Source organism: Equus caballus, chromosome 11, assembly GCF_041296265.1.
Source record: "Equus caballus isolate H_3958 breed thoroughbred chromosome 11, TB-T2T, whole genome shotgun sequence".
NCBI lineage: Eukaryota > Metazoa > Chordata > Mammalia > Perissodactyla > Equidae > Equus > Equus caballus.
In genome coordinates, this window is record NC_091694.1 from 45,376,134 (window position 1) to 45,396,539 (window position 20,406).

General features: G+C 52.5%; 1 protein-coding gene across 4 annotated transcripts; it reads right to left on the minus strand.

Annotated features, from left to right (window-relative positions):
- Nucleotides 1-1,410: 1,410 nt before the first annotated feature.
- INPP5K (inositol polyphosphate-5-phosphatase K) lies at nucleotides 1,411-19,924 on the minus strand. Of its 4 annotated transcripts, none has more exons than XR_011423405.1 (13): nucleotides 19,402-19,924; nucleotides 17,400-17,507; nucleotides 16,960-17,068; nucleotides 13,742-13,858; nucleotides 13,226-13,401; nucleotides 12,524-12,635; nucleotides 11,686-11,795; nucleotides 4,817-5,003; nucleotides 3,762-3,899; nucleotides 3,413-3,496; nucleotides 3,138-3,242; nucleotides 2,244-2,949; nucleotides 1,411-2,164 (listed from the first exon to the last, which is right to left on the minus strand). XR_011423405.1 is itself a non-coding variant. In XM_023653202.2 (12 exons), the coding sequence occupies exons 1-12, from the start codon at nucleotides 19,869-19,871 to the stop codon at nucleotides 2,890-2,892; spliced, it is 1,776 nt and encodes a 591-aa protein (XP_023508970.2). In that variant the 5' UTR covers nucleotides 19,872-19,924; the 3' UTR covers nucleotides 1,411-2,889. The 4 variants fall into 4 exon arrangements, 2 of the variants coding, with proteins under 2 accessions (XP_023508970.2, XP_023508972.1); XR_011423406.1 differs by having other exon boundaries at nucleotides 16,960-17,061; nucleotides 19,402-19,810; XM_023653202.2 differs by having other exon boundaries at nucleotides 1,411-2,949.
- Nucleotides 19,925-20,406: the final 482 nt, after the last annotated feature.

Below are 20,406 nucleotides of genomic sequence, written 5' to 3' on the forward strand. Positions count from 1 at the left end.
CCATTCCTTATAGGAAGTGAGAAGGGGGAAGTGAATGAGGGAAAGCGATCTTTCCAGAGGGAGACACTGGCATGGGAGGGGCAGAGGCCAGTGGGCTTACGCTGGCCTTGACAGCCCCCTGGCAGGGCAGGCACCTTCCCCCAGGCACCCTTTCCTTCCCTCCCCACGGCTTCCCCCGCCCAGGAAAGGCCAGCAAAGCTTCCTTCCTTCCTCCGGGAAGCACATCTATCCAGGGCAGGCTCATCCCCGGCAGCCACACAATGGCCCTTATCAGCCTCGGAGCCAGGCGCAGAGACCCAGCTCACACTGAGTCTCACATATTTCCTGTTTCCACCCAGTGGGTCAGGGCTGGGCCCAGAGCGGCCATATCCTGACTGGGGCCAAGAGGAGAGAGAGCACTCCCCCTTCCCCTTCCGCCTCTCAAACACTGCTGGACTCACCCCTCCCAGGCAAGGAAGGCCCTGCAACAGGAGGCAGGGGTAGGGGTGTGTGAAGACTTAAGGAGGAAGGGGAGAGGTGGGCACGTGGAGGACAAGAATGCTCCAGAGCAGGAGAAATGGGGGAGCCCTGGAGTCGGGAGTCCTGAGAGCCAGCCCCAGGGCTACACTCACCAGAATGAGGAGGTAGGCCTAGGGTTGCTTTGTGGATTTTTGCAGTTGTCCTCTCACAATAATCTTGTGAATAGGTACATTATTTGTATTTTACAGACAACTGAGACTGCTATGTGGGTAGAAATGGAACTGATGCAAACCCAGGTCTTGACCCCATTCCTGCTTCTGGTACTGCATACCACCACAGGTGCCTAACTTTGGAGGGTTCATCCCACTTCTCTGAGCTTTGGTTTCCCCATCTGCCAAGTGAAGGGTGCCGTGTGGCAGCACCCATGATGGTTGTGCATGTGAGAAGGAATGAGGTGGGCAAGTTCGAGGGCTCAGGGTTCCTCAGCTGTGTGTGTGTGGGGGGGGACAGGGATAGAGGTTACAATGGGGACCTCGGGGGAGGGGTATCTGGGGAGAGGTGGGACAGAGAGAAAAGATGGTGACATATTTGGATAACTTAACCCAGGACCAATGCTCAAAGCTAAGGTGTGAGGGAGTAGCAGGTGAGGAGGGATGGACCAGTGAGAGCAGAGTAAGCACCTTTTCTGAGTTGTCAGTTCCAAGAAACTCATTCTACTTAGCAGCAGAATAAACTAAGTGACCAAAAGCATAGGTGGCATGCCCCATTGGGCCAGGGACCCAGAGGGCCACCATCCCAGAACCTCATCCCATTCCTACCCAGACAATATCTGCCTCTCTCAGACAGAGAAACTCTAGTCTGGATCTACAGGGCCCTTGTCCTAGAGTCTAGCAAGCACCCATCACCATGTGCCCCCTCTCCCCACCATCATGAAGGAGTCACACGCAAGTGTAAAAGCCATGATTCTAATTATGCCCCAGTGCAACAGACAAAGAACACAGACAGCCATGGCCCTCTAAAGCTAGGGGGACAGTTTTTTGTTTTTGTTTTTTGTTTTGCTGAGGAAGATTCGCCCTGAGCTAACCATCCACTGCCAATCTTCCTCTTTTTGTATGTGAGCCACCACCACAGCATGGCCACCCACTGACAGATGAGTGGTCTAGGTCCACACCTGGGAAGCTAACCTGAGCTGCTGAAGTAGAACATGCCAAACTTAACCACTAGGCCACAGGGGCTGGCCCAGGGCAGTTCTTGATGGTAAACATGGCTCCCTGGGTGGAGTACAGAATGTAGAGCAACTAGAGTGTCCCTCAGTCTCAGGTCGTAGTATGAATGTGAGAGTCACAGAGCAGGCTCCCTGAGGTGTCTTCTCCTGGGAGAACGGCTGTTGAGTCACCGGTAACTGGAGGCGAGTGGTGGGAGTGGGGACAGACAGAGTCCACACAGCACCTGGAGAATGTTCTGTGAAGACCCCCCCGGGCCAGATTCTCCAAAATGTCTTGATTCTGGCTCTGCTCTCTGCCTGCCCCCACCTCTCGGTCCCAGAGCAGTCTACACAGAGGGTAGGTTTCTGGCCAATGACTGCAGGCAAGCAGAGGGGTAGATGAGCTCAACTGGGCAAGAACCACCCTGGAAAAGTCTGTGGCCAGAGCTCCTCTACCACCTGGCCGACCCTTCAGAAGAAGGCAGGTTAGGGGCATGGAGCCTGACCCACCAGCAGAAGTGAACCTGGGTCCAATTCTTTGCTCAGGCCCTGGACTCCCTGGGTCAGACTCCATGGAGGCAAGGGGGTGATGGCAGAAGGACGCTCATCAACCTGTCCACAACCCTACCTAAGAGCCTGGGTGGAGGGATGCTCATCCTGCCCACTTAGTCATATTGCTTCTGCTGAAAGCAAGGGGCCCAGACTCTCTGCCCATCACCCCTAGGGGGACAGGCAACGAGATGCCAAGACTCCTGCAACCCAGTGCTGCTTGTGCCAACCAGTCTATGGAGCCTGTACAAATGTATCTCCCCCTCCTAGGCAGCCTGAGGCCCAGGATGGCGTGACAAGAATGCAGGCCTGTGCCAGATGGGGCATGTGCCTGGCAGGCCTGCTTGGGCGGGACTTGAAGTGCGTGGGGGAAAAAATCAAGAAATGAGATGCAGGCTAGAGGGTCCTTCCCACATCTGGTGGACTATCCCCAGGTCTTCACTGTTGACAAACTACCTGGTTTCACTCACATCTCAGTAACAAAAACCTGTATTTAAGTGGCCGATTCCAAAGATCTGGACTGGAGAGAGCAAAGGAGTGTGCTAGAGCTCCCTCTGGGAGGTGGAGGATACTTGCTCCGTCCTCAGAGAGCTGGGCTGGGTCCCCAGCGCTCCTGGCAGTGGTAGGCAGAGCTGGCTGCCAGCTCTGGCCTCCGCCCTGGATTCACTTATCCCGGCTCAGAACTGTGGTTGGGCTTCATCCAGTAGATCCTCCCCCAAGAAGGAGCGAGGCTGGATCTGCAGGAATAAAACAAGCAGTGAGTGGAAGGGAGAAGAGCAGGTTTTCCTCCGTGCCATCATTCCCATTCCCCAACTGATGCGGTTCCGCCATGCGGGTTGGCTCCTAGGCCTCTGGCCTCAGGGAACCAATGATGGGCTCCAGACTTCTGTGACACCCTTCCCCTGACCCCACCAGCATCTCCTACCTTGAAGGGTTTGCTTATCCCCACCACAGAATGTAGATTGTTGCTATAATAACAGAGAAGAAACTGATCCTCAGTCTCAGGCATATCACTGATATCGATGTACACCTGGAGGGGGGGATGGACAGGAATGCGGTGAGCTCCATTGCTCTGGGCCCCACTCAGCTCTCAGTAACAAGTTATCCAGCCCTCTGTTCCTTCCAGAAGACAGAGGAGTGCTCAGGCAAGCCCACCTGCTGGAGATGTGGAATATCTATCTCAGAAAGGGAGGCAGGTACCTGGTTCAGCTGGTCACTGAAGGAGACCTGGTTGTCCCTGACCCAGACATAGGACACGTAGTCATTAATGTGGCGCAGCCCCACCTGTGGGAGGGGGGATTGGGCGGTTAATGGTCTTGGAGGATACAGGACCTACAGCAAATCTGAAGGAGAAGATGGTCTCATTCCTAGGGCTGGCCATCATACTGGATGCCCCCTCCCCTTGACTGCCAGCTTCCAGGTGGGCAAGGACCCCTGGGGTGAACGAGGGTGAGTTCTTCAGTCTCTGTGCCTAGCTCCCGTGAGCCCTCAGGATGGATAAACCAGAGGGGTATGGCTGATGGACTCCCTGCCTCACCGGCCACATCACCTTATACAGTCCGATCCAGTCCCAGGCGCTCCTGAGGAACTCTGGGGTCAAGGAGTAGCTGATTAACATGTTGTTCTCCATGGTCCACAGGCCCTCAGGCATCAGGGTGATCAGTGGGGCAGATACCAATGGCTTCAGCTATAAACAAGGGTGGGAAAGGGGCTGAAATTCTATAGCCTCATTTCCTTCTCTGAGATGAATGTCCTTACTGTACCCTTCCAACAGGTTAGGGTCAGTGGTGGGAGGAGGGGCCCCCAGGGGGGTGGGCGCAGAACTCCACTAGGCTGCCCTGAGAAAGAATCAGACCTTGGTTGGTCAGCTGGAAAGAGAAAGGACCAGAGGCTTGTCGGGGGTGGCTGGTCCTGCCACGGAAGATGGGGCTGACAGCCAAGTGAGTGACCAAGCAGAGAGCCAGGTGCGGAGGGGTGAAGGTGGAGGAATGGGGGAGTTGCTGACAGGTTTAAGAAAGAAGCCAGGTAGCTGCTCTCAGGCCACCAGGGTTCCTGACCCAAAGGCCCAAATCCAATTTTGCAGGGGGGTGGGGGTGGGGTGGGGGTGTGGCTCTGATGAGAACAGCTATAGGCGTGTGGAGGAATACAATGGTGTAAAGACAGACAAACCAGCATGAAAAGGTGACGGCTAAGGGTAACCAGCAGCTCAAAGGTCAACACTCCCTTGGTTATTAGATGGCAAGATACAAGGATGGAGGGAGCTCCCTTTTGCAACCTAATCCAGATAGGTTTAGGACAAATAAAAGGAAGTTGTACTTCACTTAGTAGGTAATAAGCATAATGGAACTCATTAGCCCCAAGGGACAGTACCAAGAGGAAATGGAAACCTATTCACAAAGGATCTGAACACATTTTTGACAGACAGAACCATCAACAGCTCCTAAGAAGAGCTGGGATACCTGACCTGGGAGGAAAGGCAATCATGTCCTCCTCCAGGTCTCCCCTGGAGGATCTGCTGACATCAGAATCCAGGGCTACAGGGTTTGGGGATGTGGCCCAGCATGGCTGCTCCTCTGCCAAGCACCACGCAGCCTGGAAGTTCACCTCCAAGTCAAAGGTGCTGGTGACAGGCTTATGGTCACTGATGCTGTACATCATGTGGCTGACGTAGCTCCTCAGAGACAGGGCGAAGTGGGGGGCTGGCAGCCTGGGGGTGTGGGAACTGGCCTGAGGCTGCTGCTTCAACCTCCACAGGATGCGGTCAGTCCATGCAGGCTTGCGTTTTTTCTCACTAGGGGTAGGGGAAGAGGAAGAATGGGAAGAGAAGGGTTGGTAGGAGAGCAGGAAGGTAACCCCACGAGCTTGGTGGAGCCCCTACCACCAGGGTTTGTCAGTGACTGTAAGACCCCTGGCCGAGCTGGATCATGGCACGGCGCAGGCAGGAAGGGGCCTGACAGAACCAAAGGTACTTTGGCCTTTGTCGGACTCAGCCACAGACTCTCAGTCTCGTCTGTATTCTTTTTTTTAATTTTTTTTTTTTTTTGAGGAAGATTAGCCCTGAGCTAACATCTGCTGCCAATCCTCCTCTTTTTGCTGAGGAAGACTGGCCCTGAGCTAACATCCATGCCCATCTTCCTCTACTTTATATGTGGGACGCCTGCCACAGCATGGCTTGCCAAGCGGTGCCATGTCCGCACCCGGGATCCGAACCAGTGAACCCCGGGCCGCCAAAGTGGAACGTGCGAACTTAACCGCTGTGCCACCGGGCCAGCCCTCGTCTATATTCTTATGAATCGAATGTGACTCAGAAACATCCCGTTTCAAAGTTTTTCCTCTTTCTTGAACAAGAGCAGCAATAGATCAAAGAAGCTGGGATTTGGATTTTGGAGGTAGATTGGAGCTTGAATTTGGCTCCCGCCAACTAAAGGTGCCACCCTAGGAAAGGGAAGCATTTAGGGAATGCCCACAGCACCCTTCCAGTCGGTACAGTTTATTTCACACTTTACAGGTGGAGAAATTGAGTCCTAGAGGGGAAGTAACTTTTCCTAAGTCACACAGCTACTGAGAGGAGGAGCTAGGATTCAAGGCCAGTCAGCATGGCCACAACAGGCCAATCCCTCTTGGGCTTCAGCTTTCTCATCTGTAAAATGGAGATAATTATAGTAGTTACCTCACACGGTTGCTGAGATGATTAAATGAGATAAAGCACAAAACACGTTTAGCACAGTGCTTGGTATAAAAAAAGCTCTCTGCAGACACTGGCTATTATTCTTTGTTCTCAAGAGTCAGCTGAGACCTCCCACCTGTTCTTCACTTGCCCACTTCTCTGAGGAGCCTGAGAGGCTGTGCAGCCCCCGGAGACAGGAGCGCTTTCCTCCCCTAGGTAACAGTAGGTGCCCCGAGATAGGCAAGTCCCTGACTCCCCACCCAGCCCCACCCAAGCTACCGGGGCACTCAGGCCCCACTCTCCAAACGGAGACCCCTCCCAGTCCTGGAACGAGGAGGACAGCTGCTGTTTCTCCGTTGCTCCCCCTTACTTTTGAATTGACTCAAAGAGTAGTAAAGGCTGGTCACATGATTCCCTACTTTAAAACCTTCAAGGAGTCTTCATTGCCTCCCGAATAAAGCTCAAGTCCCCCAGGTGTGGCTTTCAAGCTGCTCAGGAGTCTGATGCCCCTGTTCTACCTTCTCTCCCCACCACTGCCCCAGACCTGCTCCACCTTGGCCACTCTCTCAAGCCTCTGGACCTTCTCTCTTGCAGTTTTTGCTGCCTGGAACACCCTTCTTCACGGGGAGAGGCCCAATTCCAATGCTGTCTTTGTCATAAAGTCATCCCTGTCCTCTCCTTTCTGCTTCCAAAGCATTCCACACCAGTACATCTGCAATTACGTTATACTGTAGTGTCCTGTTTCTCAGTCGGCATAGCAGTTGGTGTGGAAACTCGGAAGGCAAGGCCTGGCTCCTGGAGTTTCCTGTGTATCCTCAGCATGAAGACAGAACCTGGCACATAGTAGGCATTCAACAACTGCTTGTGAAACCCAAACCAACCAGAAAACCTCAAGCTCAATCTTTCTCCTCAAAAATGTGCGTCTAATCTTAATGTATACAGTTTCATATGTTTATGATCAGTTTGAAATGCTATTTTTGTCTTTTGCTTTATTCAATTACTATTTTAAATAAACATTTCTGACATACTGTTGTCACTTCAACAGCAATTGAGGCAGAATGGTGTCTCAGTGGTGAACTCTGACTCTAGAGTCAGACACCTGTGGGGAAGGTTCTGCCTTGTTAATTAAGAGCTATGTGATTCCGGGTTGGTGACCATGTGGAGATTTGGGGAGTGTCACACCTGGGCAGGGCACGGAAGTTCCTCCCCATTTCCCCATACCTTGCCCTATGAATCTCTTCCATTTGCCTGTTCCTGAGTTATATCCTTTTAAAATAAACCAGTAATCTAGTTTAAAAAGAAAAAAAGCCATGTGTCCTTGGGCAAGTGACTTCACACTGCAAGTCTCAGTTTCTTCAATTCTAAGATGAGGTGATAACAGTACTTCAAAGAGCCATCATGTGAGGATTAAAGAAATTAAGGTGCTTCATGGGAGTGGTCAAGAAGAGGTAACTGGCTAAACCATATCTGCTTGGGGCTCCTTGGGTTGTTTCAACCTTTCACTTTTCTGAGGAGAGTTCTGAGCACATCAGAACGTGGTATTTCCAACCCAGAGAAAACAGACACTGAATCTCTGAACCAACCAGAGCCTAGCATTGCTTAAAACTTGGTGAAGAACCACATGAAAGTACCACTCTCCATTGCAAAGCATCCCCCCTCCCCAACTTCCCTATTATGGTTAAGAGCCCATACTTGCTGTGGCGTCAGGATCTTCCCCAAGTCCTGGCCACAGCCTGTCTCTCCTTCCTCCTCAGTACCTCTCAGCCTGTCTCCCTTTCCTCCTTTTCCCTGGCCTGGTCCAGGCTCATCACTGGGCACCTGTACTGTTCATTCTTTCAACAAGATTTACTAAGCCCTTATATGCTGGGCAGTTGGGGATCTGATAAAAGGGATTGACAAGGTCCTCGAGGAGCCTGTTTGACAAAGACAAGAAATAAGCAAAATAAATGTGTACAAATTAAATATTACATATATTTCCCTAGTTCTCCATTTCTGATAATAACAACAGATAAACATGGGGTCCTTCTGTGCATTAGGCACTGCGACAGGTGTTTCATAGATTGTTCTAATCCTTCCAACACTGCAAGGATGTTACAGGTCACATTTTTCTCCTTCTACAGGATATAGAGAGGTCACCCAGTGCAGGTGGAAGCTGGATGCTTCGCCAGGTCTGCCGACTAGGAGGTCCACATTCCAACCACTGCACTCCACTGTCTCCTCCAGCTTTCCCTGTGGCTAACTCCCAGCAGCGAGAACTGTCGTACAGTGTGTGTTACCACAATGGAGCCTCACTAATGCTTTCTGGCTGAATAATTGTGACAGTAGAAGAATTGCTTCTGGAGATTAGTATGTCTCTACTTTCAAAAAATTAAAACCAAGTAGCACTGCAAGATTCTCTTGGCTTAAGAGCCTAGAAAACGGAGGCATTACTGACCCACAAGTAGTGATGTGTTCTATTCCTGGGTCTGAAAGCACTTTTCCCCTTTGCTCCCTGTAGATGGCTTCTAAGTGTCTCATTGAACTCTGGACACAGGTCTTGACTGGATTGATCATAGTATCCTCTGCTCACTGCCTAGCAGAGAGGTTGACTGGGTTCATGTGGACTGTAACAAAACCCTATTGCAATCCTGACTTTAACAGGATTTCCCGCCCTCAGCCCTTTCACTCGCCCCTGTAATGGAGCTGACCTCGTTTCTTATTACCTCTTGGCTCAGGGATGCTGCTGCAGCCTGGCAAAGCCGCGTACCGTGCCCTGCAACAACTCACTCACAGTCACTTTGTAGAGCTGGGTCAGGCTCCACTCAAGGTGCCTCTTGTCAGTGCTGCTGACTATCGGAATGCCTGTCCTTTCTGCCAAACTCTGCTGCCTCCTTGACAACTCTCACTGACTCCTCCAGGCCTCAGCGGCCCACCTCCTTACCATTTGCTTTAACCTCCTTTGGTACTTCCACACAGCCTTCTGGGATCTTCTATTAGCCAACTCCTGAACTTGATAGTGTGTAGATCTCTTGCTATGGGTGGGTGCCTCTACTACATTGGCTGTTCCTTAAATACCATGTCTTTTCCTTTTGTCCTCTCAGGCTCTCAATTCAAACACATGCCAGGCACAATGCTACATAGCAGGGATGGTCATCAATCAGATCCACTCTCTGTGCTTCGGGCATTCAGAGTATAGCAAGAAAGGCACCCTGTGTCTTAAATGCAACACTGAAAGCATGGTGTGTGCAAGGCTTACAGGCAGCATAAGGGTAGGAGAGAACTCTCAGAGAGGCGGAGGAGGGTCAGGGAAGGCTTTCTAGTAGAGATGTCTGAACTGGGTCTTCAAGGATGAATAACAGTCTGATTAGGCAGGAATGTTTCTGCTCCCTACGTGTGGCTCAGGCCCTGCCCACTGCAGGCACTCCCAGCTACCTCAGGACCATGGCCCCAGAGGGAATATTTCAGTTACGATGTCCCCCTGTAACGTCCCCTGCTCCTGTCCAGAGATTCCTTCGTTTCCTGGGCTCCAGGCAAGGGGAAGCGCATGGGTCTGGAGTCACACAGGCTTGAGTTCAAGTTCTTGCTCTATCACTTACTCTGTTACAACCTTACTTAGATGTTCCAAGACTCAGTTTCCTTTTTTGCTAAAAAGTCAATAACAACAGTGTCTACCTAATACAGGTATGATATGAATTAAGTGATGCAGGCAAAGCCCTCTGCACAATGCCTGGCACATGCTAAGTGCTCAGTAAGGTCAATCACAATGTGGATACCTATCATGTGTAAATAAGTATCTGCCTCCTTTTTTTTTTGAGGAAGATTAGCCCTGAGCTAACTACTGCCAATCCTCCTCTCTTTGCTGAGGAAGACTGGCCCTGAGCTAACATCCATGCCCATCTTCCTCTACTTTATACGTGGGACGCCTACCACAGCATGGCTTTTGCTAAGTGGTGCCATGCCTGCACCCGGGATCCGAACCGGTGAACCCCAGGCCGCCGAGAAGTGGACCATGTGCACTTAACCGCTGCGCCACCAGGCCAGCCCTGCCTCCTCATCAAGCTTTTGCTATTCCAATCCTGCCTTCGTTTTTGCTGCTGCTGACAAGACTGGCTGTGAATTCGGAGGCACTGTGGGTGAGGGGAAAGCGTCGTGGGCCACAGGGTCCAGAAGGTCAGGTCTGAGCGCCAGCTCAGCTATCTGCAGCTGAGCCATGCGGGGAAGTGCTTTAACATCTCTGAGCCTCTTTCTACCCAATCTCAGTCCCTGCAAACTCCAGCCTGGACTCAGCTGTTTGCAATGACTTCCAGTCTCCTGGTAGTTTCTGTACGGTACCTGGGGTTGGGGACAAAGGGACACCTGGCCACACGGCCTGAAAGCGGCTCTCTTCCTGTTGGCAAGTGAGGTTTTGAAGTCAATTGCTAGAGGGTCCCAGCCCCCAAGGCCCCAGCCTGTCCCACTGAGGCCTTATAATTTCCCTGATGACTCTCATTTCCAATGGATGGCTGGGGAGATGGCATGTCTCCCTGCAGCCATGGACCCAAGCCAGCTGGTCAGCTGGAGGCTGCCCTCTTACCTCCTTTTTGGCTTGTTTTGCTGCCCAGGCTGGACCCTATTTCCAGTGTTCATGGCCTCTTCTTGTGTGCACTGCCCTGACCATGACCCCACTCCGTCTTGCTCCATACTCCTGAGATGGCTTACCCTCTCCCCCTTCCTTGGCAGGCACACTGGGGCTCTGCCATACCACTTCCACTGGGCTAGCAGTTCTACCTCTCATCCTGGCCTGGCTCTGGAGATGTCTGTTCCCCCTCTAAATCCCAGGGGCTGGGGCTGCCCTCGAGGCACCTCCTACATCCTCCTAAGACAGTCCCGCTAGGAGGAATAAATGAAGGAGCTGCTCCAGGTGAAACAAAAAGCCCTGTTACATGTAAGGCGTTCTTTTTTTCTTTAAAGGGATAAGGATCCTTGCTCTAAATTGGGCTAGGGAGCTTCTGCCAGACCTGTTTTTGCTCCTCTGCCTAAGCCTAAGGTTTTGGTGGTTACCTGGCCCCTTCTCAGCTTCTTAGAAAGGTTTTCAGTAAAACTACCACCTGAAGACTAAAACTAACAACAGCAGTTATCCCAGTGCTTCCTGGGGCCAGGCAGTGGGCTAAGCACATGCAAGCTCTCCTGCAATCCTTAACCCCATGAAGTGGGTACTGTTATCACTCCCATTTTACAGATGACAAAATTGAGTTTTAAATACCTTGTCCAAGGTCATGCAGCTGATGAGGGGCAGAGCTGTGCTTCTAACTACTACATGCACTGTCTCTCTACTGTTCCCCATGAAATTCTCCGTTGACAACTAACTACTTCATCTTCCTAAATAGTACCTGACCCACTCACAGCTGGGGCAGGGGGTACAAGTAACTGGCTGAGCCAAGCTTTCTGCCCCGGTCTAGGAAGGACCAGAGGCCCTGGGGAGTGGGGACAGGGGTTCCCAGAATGCTGAAGTGCAGTCCCTCCCAAGTCAGGAATCAGCTGCCTCCCTTCTCTCCTCTGGCCCTACCTGCCCCATTCCCCACTGCCCATCCTTGCCAGTGTCGCCTCCCGCTCCTGCTCCAAGGATAATCTGGGACAGCTCCCATAGTCAGTGCCTCATGACGGGGGCGGAGGCGCCACTCCTGAGATGGCTGGATTTATTCCTGCTTCCCTAACACTTCTATTCTGAGGCAGCTCCCACTGCTACTGGGGCCAGCACAATTTGACTTCCTCTTGGCGCCCACTTCCTCCTCACAAGGTAATTCCAGATCCGCAGCAGGCTGATCCTCTTCTGGTGGAGCCCCCTCACCTGGTGTCATAGTTGTCGGAGTTCTTATCAAACTTGTAAGTGGGCGGGAAGAGCAGGGGGCCCTCCTGGAACTGCCGGAGCAGCGGGTCGTGTCTCTTGGCAATGCTGAGCTGTAGAGAAAGGCACAGTCCCATCTCCCAATAGTCATGACCCAATGGCCCAGCACCACACTCCATTCAAGGGATCAGCACATGCCATCACGGCAGAGTAAGAGTCAAGCAACACCACCTCACTTCTTCACTGCCTCACTGGCAACCTCAGCCCCTCCCCGTCGCCCCCCGCCCCCTCAGGAGAGCAGCTGAATCCTTTTGCAAACATTAACCCATAGTTTGGGGACAGGGTCGGGGCAGGGGGTAACTGCCTGCCATTTCCCAGTCCTTGGACTATAGGGACTAGGCTTCGAATTCCATTTCTCTGGGAGCCCCTAGCAGACATGTATCACAGGGGAAGCTGGGGTAGCCAGGGTCCCCCAAAGGGGTTGTAGCTCATCCTCCAGGAGGCAAGCATGCCTGGGGATGGGAAAGACAACAGGGATACAAGAGGTTTGCTGTGCAGTGCAGGGCCACGGCAGGCCAAAGCCCTTCCTGTTCCCTGTTCTAGCGCATACCCAGCAGCCGTACCCTAGCTCCTCCAGGTGAAGACCATGCCAACAGAACTGGTTGCCCCACCCCCAGCTGCAAAGCCCTGTTAGCTTCCTCCCTGCCTGGGAACAGGGACTTTGGAGGCCTGGGAGAGGAGAACAGGTGCTAGGGAACCGGAGCAACACTCCCCACATTTCACGTTGGACCTCCACCAACAGGCTCAGATCACCCCTCTGGACCCTCCCCTCACTTGATACCTGATCCTTCTCCCACAGGTCACTGTAGTATCGATATTTTATGGATTCCCGAACAAAGTGCAACCCAAAGTCCTCGATCCGAAAGTTCATGTCTCCAAACCAGAGAATGAGGCTTTAGAAAGAAAGGAAGGGAGCCTGAGGGTTTGGGATGAGGTCAGAGATGGGAGGAGCAACAGGTGGCTCAGGCCTGCTCATTCCAGGGGCTGCTGGAACAGAAGCTCGAGGGGGCAGGTAAGAAGCCAGATACTGGGACAGGATCAGGTGAAGACAAGGGCATGGGTCCAATGGGACTGTTCTCATGGCCTCTCCTTGACCGTTTAAGCCAAAGAGACCAGCCCCGAGGGGCAAGTGGCAAATACAGAACAGGCTCTAGCCCTCCCTTCCTCCCTCTCTCTCAACTGATCACCAGGCAAGGCTGAGAACTAGCCTTTCGGACCTCAGGAACCACAGGGTTCTTGACCTGGGATGTTCCGAAGTGTCCAGGGTTTCTAGGCAGGACAGAGGGACTGGGGAAAGGGTCCCAGACCTCAGGCAGGCAAAGCTGACTAGGCAAGCAGCTGGGGCATCAGGAAAGAGGCTGGGAAGGGTGGGACATGGAGCACAAACTGCCTCTGTCTGGGGAACACAGAACGGGCAGGGGACGCTAGCCTGGGCTGGTGCTGGGGAGAGGGCAGGGGCGGCAGTCCACAACTGCACGCTCACTCATGGTCCAGGATATTGGGGATATCATGTCCTTCAAAATTCTGCATCTCTAGGATCCGGTCAAAGTGCTCCAGGCGCTGGTCATTGTTGTCCATGTGGGGTGGCAGGTGGCAGTTGATGATGCTGACATAGTAGCCGTAAAGCTTCAGGCAGATGTCGACACCCCCTTTGTTCCCCTGGTAGGATAGATGGGCAGAAGGGTGGGACACAACTCTCTTTTCCCCTCCTAGGCCTGAGGGGAGATGGCCTCACCTCGCGCAGAATCACCCAGGGCCAGACACTCAGCTCCCCAGAGTGACCTCTCCATCTACAGCTGAGCTCACCCAGCTTGAGGTCTCAGGGATGCTAAGCCCTCCTGAGGCAGGAGAGTGGGTATGCAGGACACTGGCCTAGACAGAGTGCCTAGATTCATTTCACCCCCTTTTTCATTTCTCCAGCTCTAAAGCCCCCATTCCTTTCCAGCCCAGTGACAGGAGGCCTCCCAGCTCATGACCCAGACAACAGCTCAGTCCTTACCCAGTAACCAAAAAGGCCAGTAGGGGTGGATTTAGTAGAGAGAATCTGGATAAAGGGCAAATGCTGAAGCTTGGCAAAGACCAGTAAGAGGAGCCCCTGCATGCGGACACTGGAGACCTGCAGGACAGGGGGGGCAATGGTCATTCATTTCCCTGCACAGGCCGTGTGTGTCCCTGCCAGGCCCTGTGCTAGGGGTTCTAGAGAGCCCTGAGCCACAGAGATGCCCTACCCAAGGGTGTATGTTATCTCAGTTCAAGTGTCAGAGTTTTATTCCCTTTAGCTGCCAAGTGATGCATTCTGGGAGCTGTGCAAGTTTGTTTCTGTTCCTGGGCGTGGGGATGGAGGGCAGTGAATCAAGAACGCCAGGGCACCCTGCCACCAGGAGGGCATCAACTCTTCAGTCCCAGCCCCATGCATGCCAGGTGCTCCTCTCACCAATGCCCTCTTGAGGTTCTATGGTTACTCTAGGCTGCCATCCCCACGGGCCAGGGCCTCAAAGAGGAATGCTGCTATACAGGATAGTGGCTAAAGGCACTGGTTTTCAAGTTAGCCAGACCTGAGTTCAAATTCTGGCTCTGGTTCTTAGTATTTGATATTGGGCAAGTCTCTCCGTCTATTTTCTCATTGATAAAGTAGGACTCTATCTCATAGATGCTGGAAGGATTAACTGTCAGCTATTATTTTTTGGTTTAAGGATTTTTAAAAGTAAATGCAGGAAAGGAACATGAGAGAGGCTTCTAGGGTGCTGGAAATAGTCTGTATCTTGATTTGACTGGTGGTAACGTGGGTGTGTATACATATAAAAATCCCTCAAACTATACACTTAATTTCTGCATACGTTATACTTTAGTGAAAAAAAATTATGAAAATGCTCCTGTAAAATAATTATAGACTGCAGGCAGTTGGATGTCCCTGAAGGCAACACACTGGGGATGAGAGTGAGTTCAGAGGACATGTGTTCCCAGGTTGGGGAGAATAGCTACCTACCATCTACTGAAGTGCTTCAGATTGCATTTAATCTTCACACCAATCCTCTAAGGAAGCACTGTCCCTGTTTTGCAGATGGACTGAGGCTCAAGGAGACTAAGGAACCAGTAAAACTACCTGGATAACGTCAAAGGACCAGGACTGCCAAAAGCCCTGCTCTCCGCGGCCACAGAGGTAGGGTGGGAATCAGCTTCAGGCTGTCTACACACACCACCAGAGTAGCTGTTTCCGGAGCATGAGGTGCAGAGGCCAAGGAGGAAATCCCCGGGTGGGGAGCATGTACTGGGGCCTTCCAGGAATTATGAAACTTGATCCCGCAGGCCAGGAGCTCTGGCACAGTGGAGGAGTCAAAGCAGGGGGAACCCCAAGCCCAGGACTGAGAGAGGGAGGCGTGAGAACCTGGGGTTGGGCAGAGGTTGCTACAAATGTGTCTCCAGCCCCACTCTCCACCCTCAGTCTTGGCCACGCCCCTTCATATGCATATGACAAGAGAAGTTGGGGAAGGGCTGGACTATGAGGGACTGACTCTCAGGGAACTGATAAAGATTTAGGAAGAGTTTCAAGCTTAATCCTAACCCACAGAGCAGGTTTGGGCCACTGGGCTCCACCAATAGTCTACTTTGTGAAGGAGTAGGGAAGTAGAGGGGCAGGGAGGATGGGGGTGGGGGTAGGGCAGGAAAGCCTGAGATTGGGAGAATGGGTGGGGCTGTGGGGAAAGGCAGGAGACTTGCAGGGGAAGTTCTGGTTGGAGGAAATGAAGTGGGAGGAGCTAAGGAATGGACTAGGGGGAGGCAGCTGGGGAGCCTTGGAGCTGGCACAGCGGGTCAGCCCCAGGCCTCTCAATCTATGGCTGGCAAATTCCCACGCAAGGCACAGGCTGCAAGCAGGGCTCACTCCTCCACCTCAATTTTTGGCTTGGGGAAGAGGGTCACCTGCTTTGGGTGCTGGGCCCTCAGGTTGGCCTCCCAACCTTGGGAGGCTGCATGGGCAGAATGCGTTGTGTCCATGCCACAAGCTGAGCTAATTTCCTTGGCTCAACTCCACTCTAGCAATCCCTTGCCAGTTAGCCGAGGTACAAGGAGGCCTCCAGTCTTGGGAAGGGAGTGGGTGGTGAGAGAGAAGTGGTTCTGCCCTCCAAGAAGAGCTAGCTCCAAGTGTACAGGAAGATGCCCAAGTGTGATCTGGTGGGAGCCAACGGCTTGGTGGCTGGCATTTTCTAGCCTCAGCAGCAGGACCAAATCTTGTACTCCCTCCTCCCTGGCTCTGCCCTCCTCAGGAGTAGTCACAGTTCTTGCCTCAGCACCCTTAGACAAACTAGGGTAACAGAATTAATTCTGAAGAAATTCAGTCACCCAGGGAAGGGAACAGAGGAATTCTGCTATTTCCTGGAAGCACTGTACTAGGTGCTTTAAATGGGAGTGTTTCATCCCTCAGCTCTGTAGGGCAGAAAGGCAAGATCCAGCAATCTAGAGCCTTCTTGTGGATTCTCCTATAGTCTAAAGATTCCCCAAAGAATACTGGCCCTTCAGACTGAGAACCCTTTTCCTCCACACTTATCTCCCTTCTCCTAACTTCCAGGTACCTGAAAATTTGAGGTGCATGTCCCCTATGATCAGAGGATACTCCCTGATACCAGCGGGCTAGCAATGGGATACCTGTCAGCCTTACAGCTCACCAGTATAGCAATAAAGGATAGTAGTTAAGAACATGGGTTATAAAGTTTGAAAGATCTGAATTCAAATCCCAGATAGCCTGTGTAACCTCTGAGTGTTGATTTTATCTGTAAAATACCCATATTTCAAGAGAGTTAAGATTTTTAAATAATGTATGTAAAGAGCTAATGTATAATGATTAACACCAAGTAGGCACTCGATAAATGGTAGCAATTATTATTACACTCAGAGATTTCAGGTTGGGTGTGTGAGTAGAGATTAGAGGCCGAGGGTGGGGTAGGCACCGAGGTTTCAATATGCCCTGCGGCACCTCCTCAGGAATTGTCCCAACCTGAACAATATCAAGGCGTTAAACTAACCCCTCTGGTCCCAGCTCAGCTCCAGCTACCTTGGAAAGACACAAGGCGGGCAGGAGCTCCAGGGAGCCAGATGCAACTGAGGTTTAGGCTTTTAAATGAACAGCAAGCAGCATGAAAGCCTGAGTGGGAGACCAAAGACTAAGGAATGGCGACAAGAGGTGAGACACATTTCCCAATCGCCCACGAACTTGTAAGTTACCTTGATGAAGCTCAGAGGGGAAAGCACATCCATGAAGAAACTGCTCCATGGGTCTTCAAAGGCAGTGTCAGAAAGGAAGCTCATGATCCCAGAGTTCATTTCCTGCAAACTGCCCATCCCAGGTCAGAGGCTCTCCCCCTGGCCTGGAGGGTACTGCCCCCACCACACACATTTAGCACCGCCCTCAGCAGACTTTCACTTCTTGGGTTTTCATGATCACAAGCTCTCCCTCCCCTAGCTGTTGAGTGCCAACCCCTTGTCATTGCTGACCCAGGACAAGAGACACCAACTGGCCCTGATGCAGGCTGAAAGCTCCTAGCCTTCAGACTCCAGAGTGAGGGAGTACAGGTTACAGGGGTTCCCCAGGGGGACAACTTGGGACTGGTCAGGCTTACCTGATCTCAGATATAGGGATGGGTGAAGGCCCTGCAGACACCTACCCAATGATATACATGTCCAGATTCACGCTCTGGTTGTTCAGCTGCAGCAGATCACTGAGGTCTAGAGGGGGTGCTGCAGAGGCCACGTTCCATGTCACAACATGTATGCTGTGGAAGGGATGCAAAGGTAGGTCGTGGAGGAAGAGGGATAAGACCTTGTCCAGGTAATGGACAGCGGTCTAGGTCTGCTAATGGCTGCACCACAATCCACTGCGATCCTAATGGGAAATGCGAGTTTCTGCATCTGGTGGTGGGAATAGGAACACTGAACTACAAGCCCTTCATCTTTACCTGTGTCCTCTGAAGCAGGACATTCCCACCCTGGATTGGCTCCTCTATGCAAGCCCACAGCTGCCCATAGCTGGCAGCACTGGTGCAGCTGACACTAGGACAGCTGCCAAAGTGGGCCCAAAGGTTTCAGGATCAGGCAAGGGAAAGGGTGGGGATGGGATGGATAGTCAGGAATTTCTTAATTCTACCAGCCATTCACATCTCAGCTATCATCTATGGCTCTGTCAGCAATTTCCCACCCCCAACCCCTCAACTCACGGGTTCCTAAGACCACCAGAAAGATTCTAGAGGTTCAGTTTTCACCTTGTGAGAGGCCTCAGCACTACAAGACAGGAGAATTTAAAAAATAACAGAGATAGCACCACCACATTCCCTTCCTCACTCCTGCCTAGCAGATCCCTGGAGCACAACAAATTCTGTCAAGCATTTCAGAGAGCCTAAAGAGAAGATTCTAAACCACAGGTTTCTTAACATCTCTCTCAAGAGTCTATCGCCTTTTGGGAAAAGGCATCAGTTGGATAACATCCTCCACCTTGGCCTCACATAAGCCCCTAGGGAAGCAAGAGAACTAGACCGCAGCTCTCAATAACACTGGATCCCGTCAGAGGCTCAGGGGAAGGAGAGACTTGCACATCTATTCAATTGAATAGTTACAGCAAGACTCCAAGGAAGCCCCAGACTGTGCTGCATACAGAGCAGGCAGGGGCTACAAACACTGCAAAGACCAAGAACAGCCACCAAGCCTCCAGTGAGTCCTGGGTTCACCATGAGGTGGAGGACTTGAAGCAGCGGAAGATCTAGAATGGGAAAGTGTATAGGGGGCTGGAGAGGTGAGAGAAAAGGGCAGGATGTCCCAAAACATCTCTTCTCTGCCAGACCCTGTTCTTAGAGGTCCCTGCTCTAAAAAGCACAATTTGAAGAAATTCTTGGCCAGCTTAAAGCAACTTCCTGCCTCTCCCTATGAACATCAACAAAATACAAAAACCACCTTCCCAGGCACTCAGCCAGAGATTCTGTGCTTCGTTTGTTTACGATCTCCCCCTGCTGTCCAACAGAGGATTAAGGAAGGCAGCCCTTTTACTCCAAAGCTCCTTGTTTTCCCAGAGAATTGCTCTAAGCGGATGGAGAGCAAAAGTCGGGATGTCTTGCCCTCACTCTCAGGTCCGACGATTAGCAGCAAATCCTCGCATCGTGACCTGCACTAAGTTTGCGATTAGCATTGTTCCTCATTAAAGAGCAAGCATGGGACCAGGCTATATCACTTCACTAAAGGATCTTATCTAAATCTGATTTCGGATTTCAGGAGGTTACAACGGGATCAGGCAGATCTCATGATGTATGTGCTGAACAAAAGAACAAGATTTCTACTCTAAAGCTGAGGACAGAATGCTCTGTTACGTCTTTGACTTCAAACAGCCCAACACTGTTGCCTCCTCCAGAAGCCATCTGAGACACCTGCTTGGGGCGCCCAAGTGGGAATGAGCTCGGTGGCCTGAGTTTAGAGGGGGCGCGGGGCGCGGGGCTCGGGCCCAACACAGCCGCTCGACACTGGCCTGGGAGCACTTAGGAGGGCCTCCGAACTAGCAGCAGCCCTGGAGGCCCGGTCCCTTCTCTCCCAATCTGGTTCTGCCCCCGATCCGCAGCCCCAACTGGGTCAGAGGCAGTGGTCCCGCCTGGGGCGGGCTGGCCCGCCCGCAGCTGCCCTCCTCACCTGAGCTGGCTGACTCTCGGCTCGGTCGGCTTCCGTGGGCTCACGGCCTCCATCATCCCCACGCGGTGACCCGGCCGGCTCCCCGCCCCAGCCAGTCCGGCCCGATGAATCCCGGTCGGGCAGCAGGTCCCGGTCAGCTCACGCTCGCCGGCTTGTTTTTCTTCCGGATTCTGACCCTCCGCCTCGGCCTCCGTCAGAGGCGGGGCTGAGCACACGGAGTGCCCTGGGTGGTGCGCCCGGGGAAGAGGCGGGACTCTCCCACGAGCGCGAAGCGGCGAAAGGCTGAGAGGAAAGGGGCTCAGGGAACCCGGGACGTCAGGGAGGCGTGTCTTCGCGTCACCAGAACCCCGACGCAACAGCCGCCCCACCCGGCGCCTCGGCCTCCCCCGCGGCTCCCAGGCTGCCCGGCGCGAGGCCGGCCGGGAGGGGCCGACTTCCGGCGGAAGCCGCCGCCACGCCCTCGCGGGCATACGCGGTCCGCCTCAGCACTGTCGTCTCACGCCTGCCGGGCCCGAGGTTTCTGCCCTCTGCGCTGTCTCCCTCCAGCGCCCCAACGCCCAGCGGCCCAAAGCGGGGGCTTGGGGGTGGCTGTGGCAGTCCAGGCCGTTTTCCTGCCTCTAATCCAGTTTCTTTTCCCTCAACTGCAGGTGATCTCTCTCGTGTTGGCCATTGCGCGCCTCCATTCTTAGTTCTTCCCCTCGCCCACTTTCAAGTGTTTTTCGCTATTCAGACTCATTCACACTATTTCATATTGGACGTTTGGAGGTTCCCGGACTCTTAGAAAATTAGCCGTCAATGAATGAAAAATAAGTCACTGCCTCTATTTTACTACCAAACATGAAATGAAGATTATTTACTTTGCCAAAGATTAACTACTTCTTTCAAATCACTGGTTCTTAATCTTTTTTTGGCGAGGGTTGGGAGGATGCATGGGATTCCTTTGAGGATTTGATGAGAGCCATGACTCTCCCCAGAAAAATGCACACACAATTCTACAAACAAGCT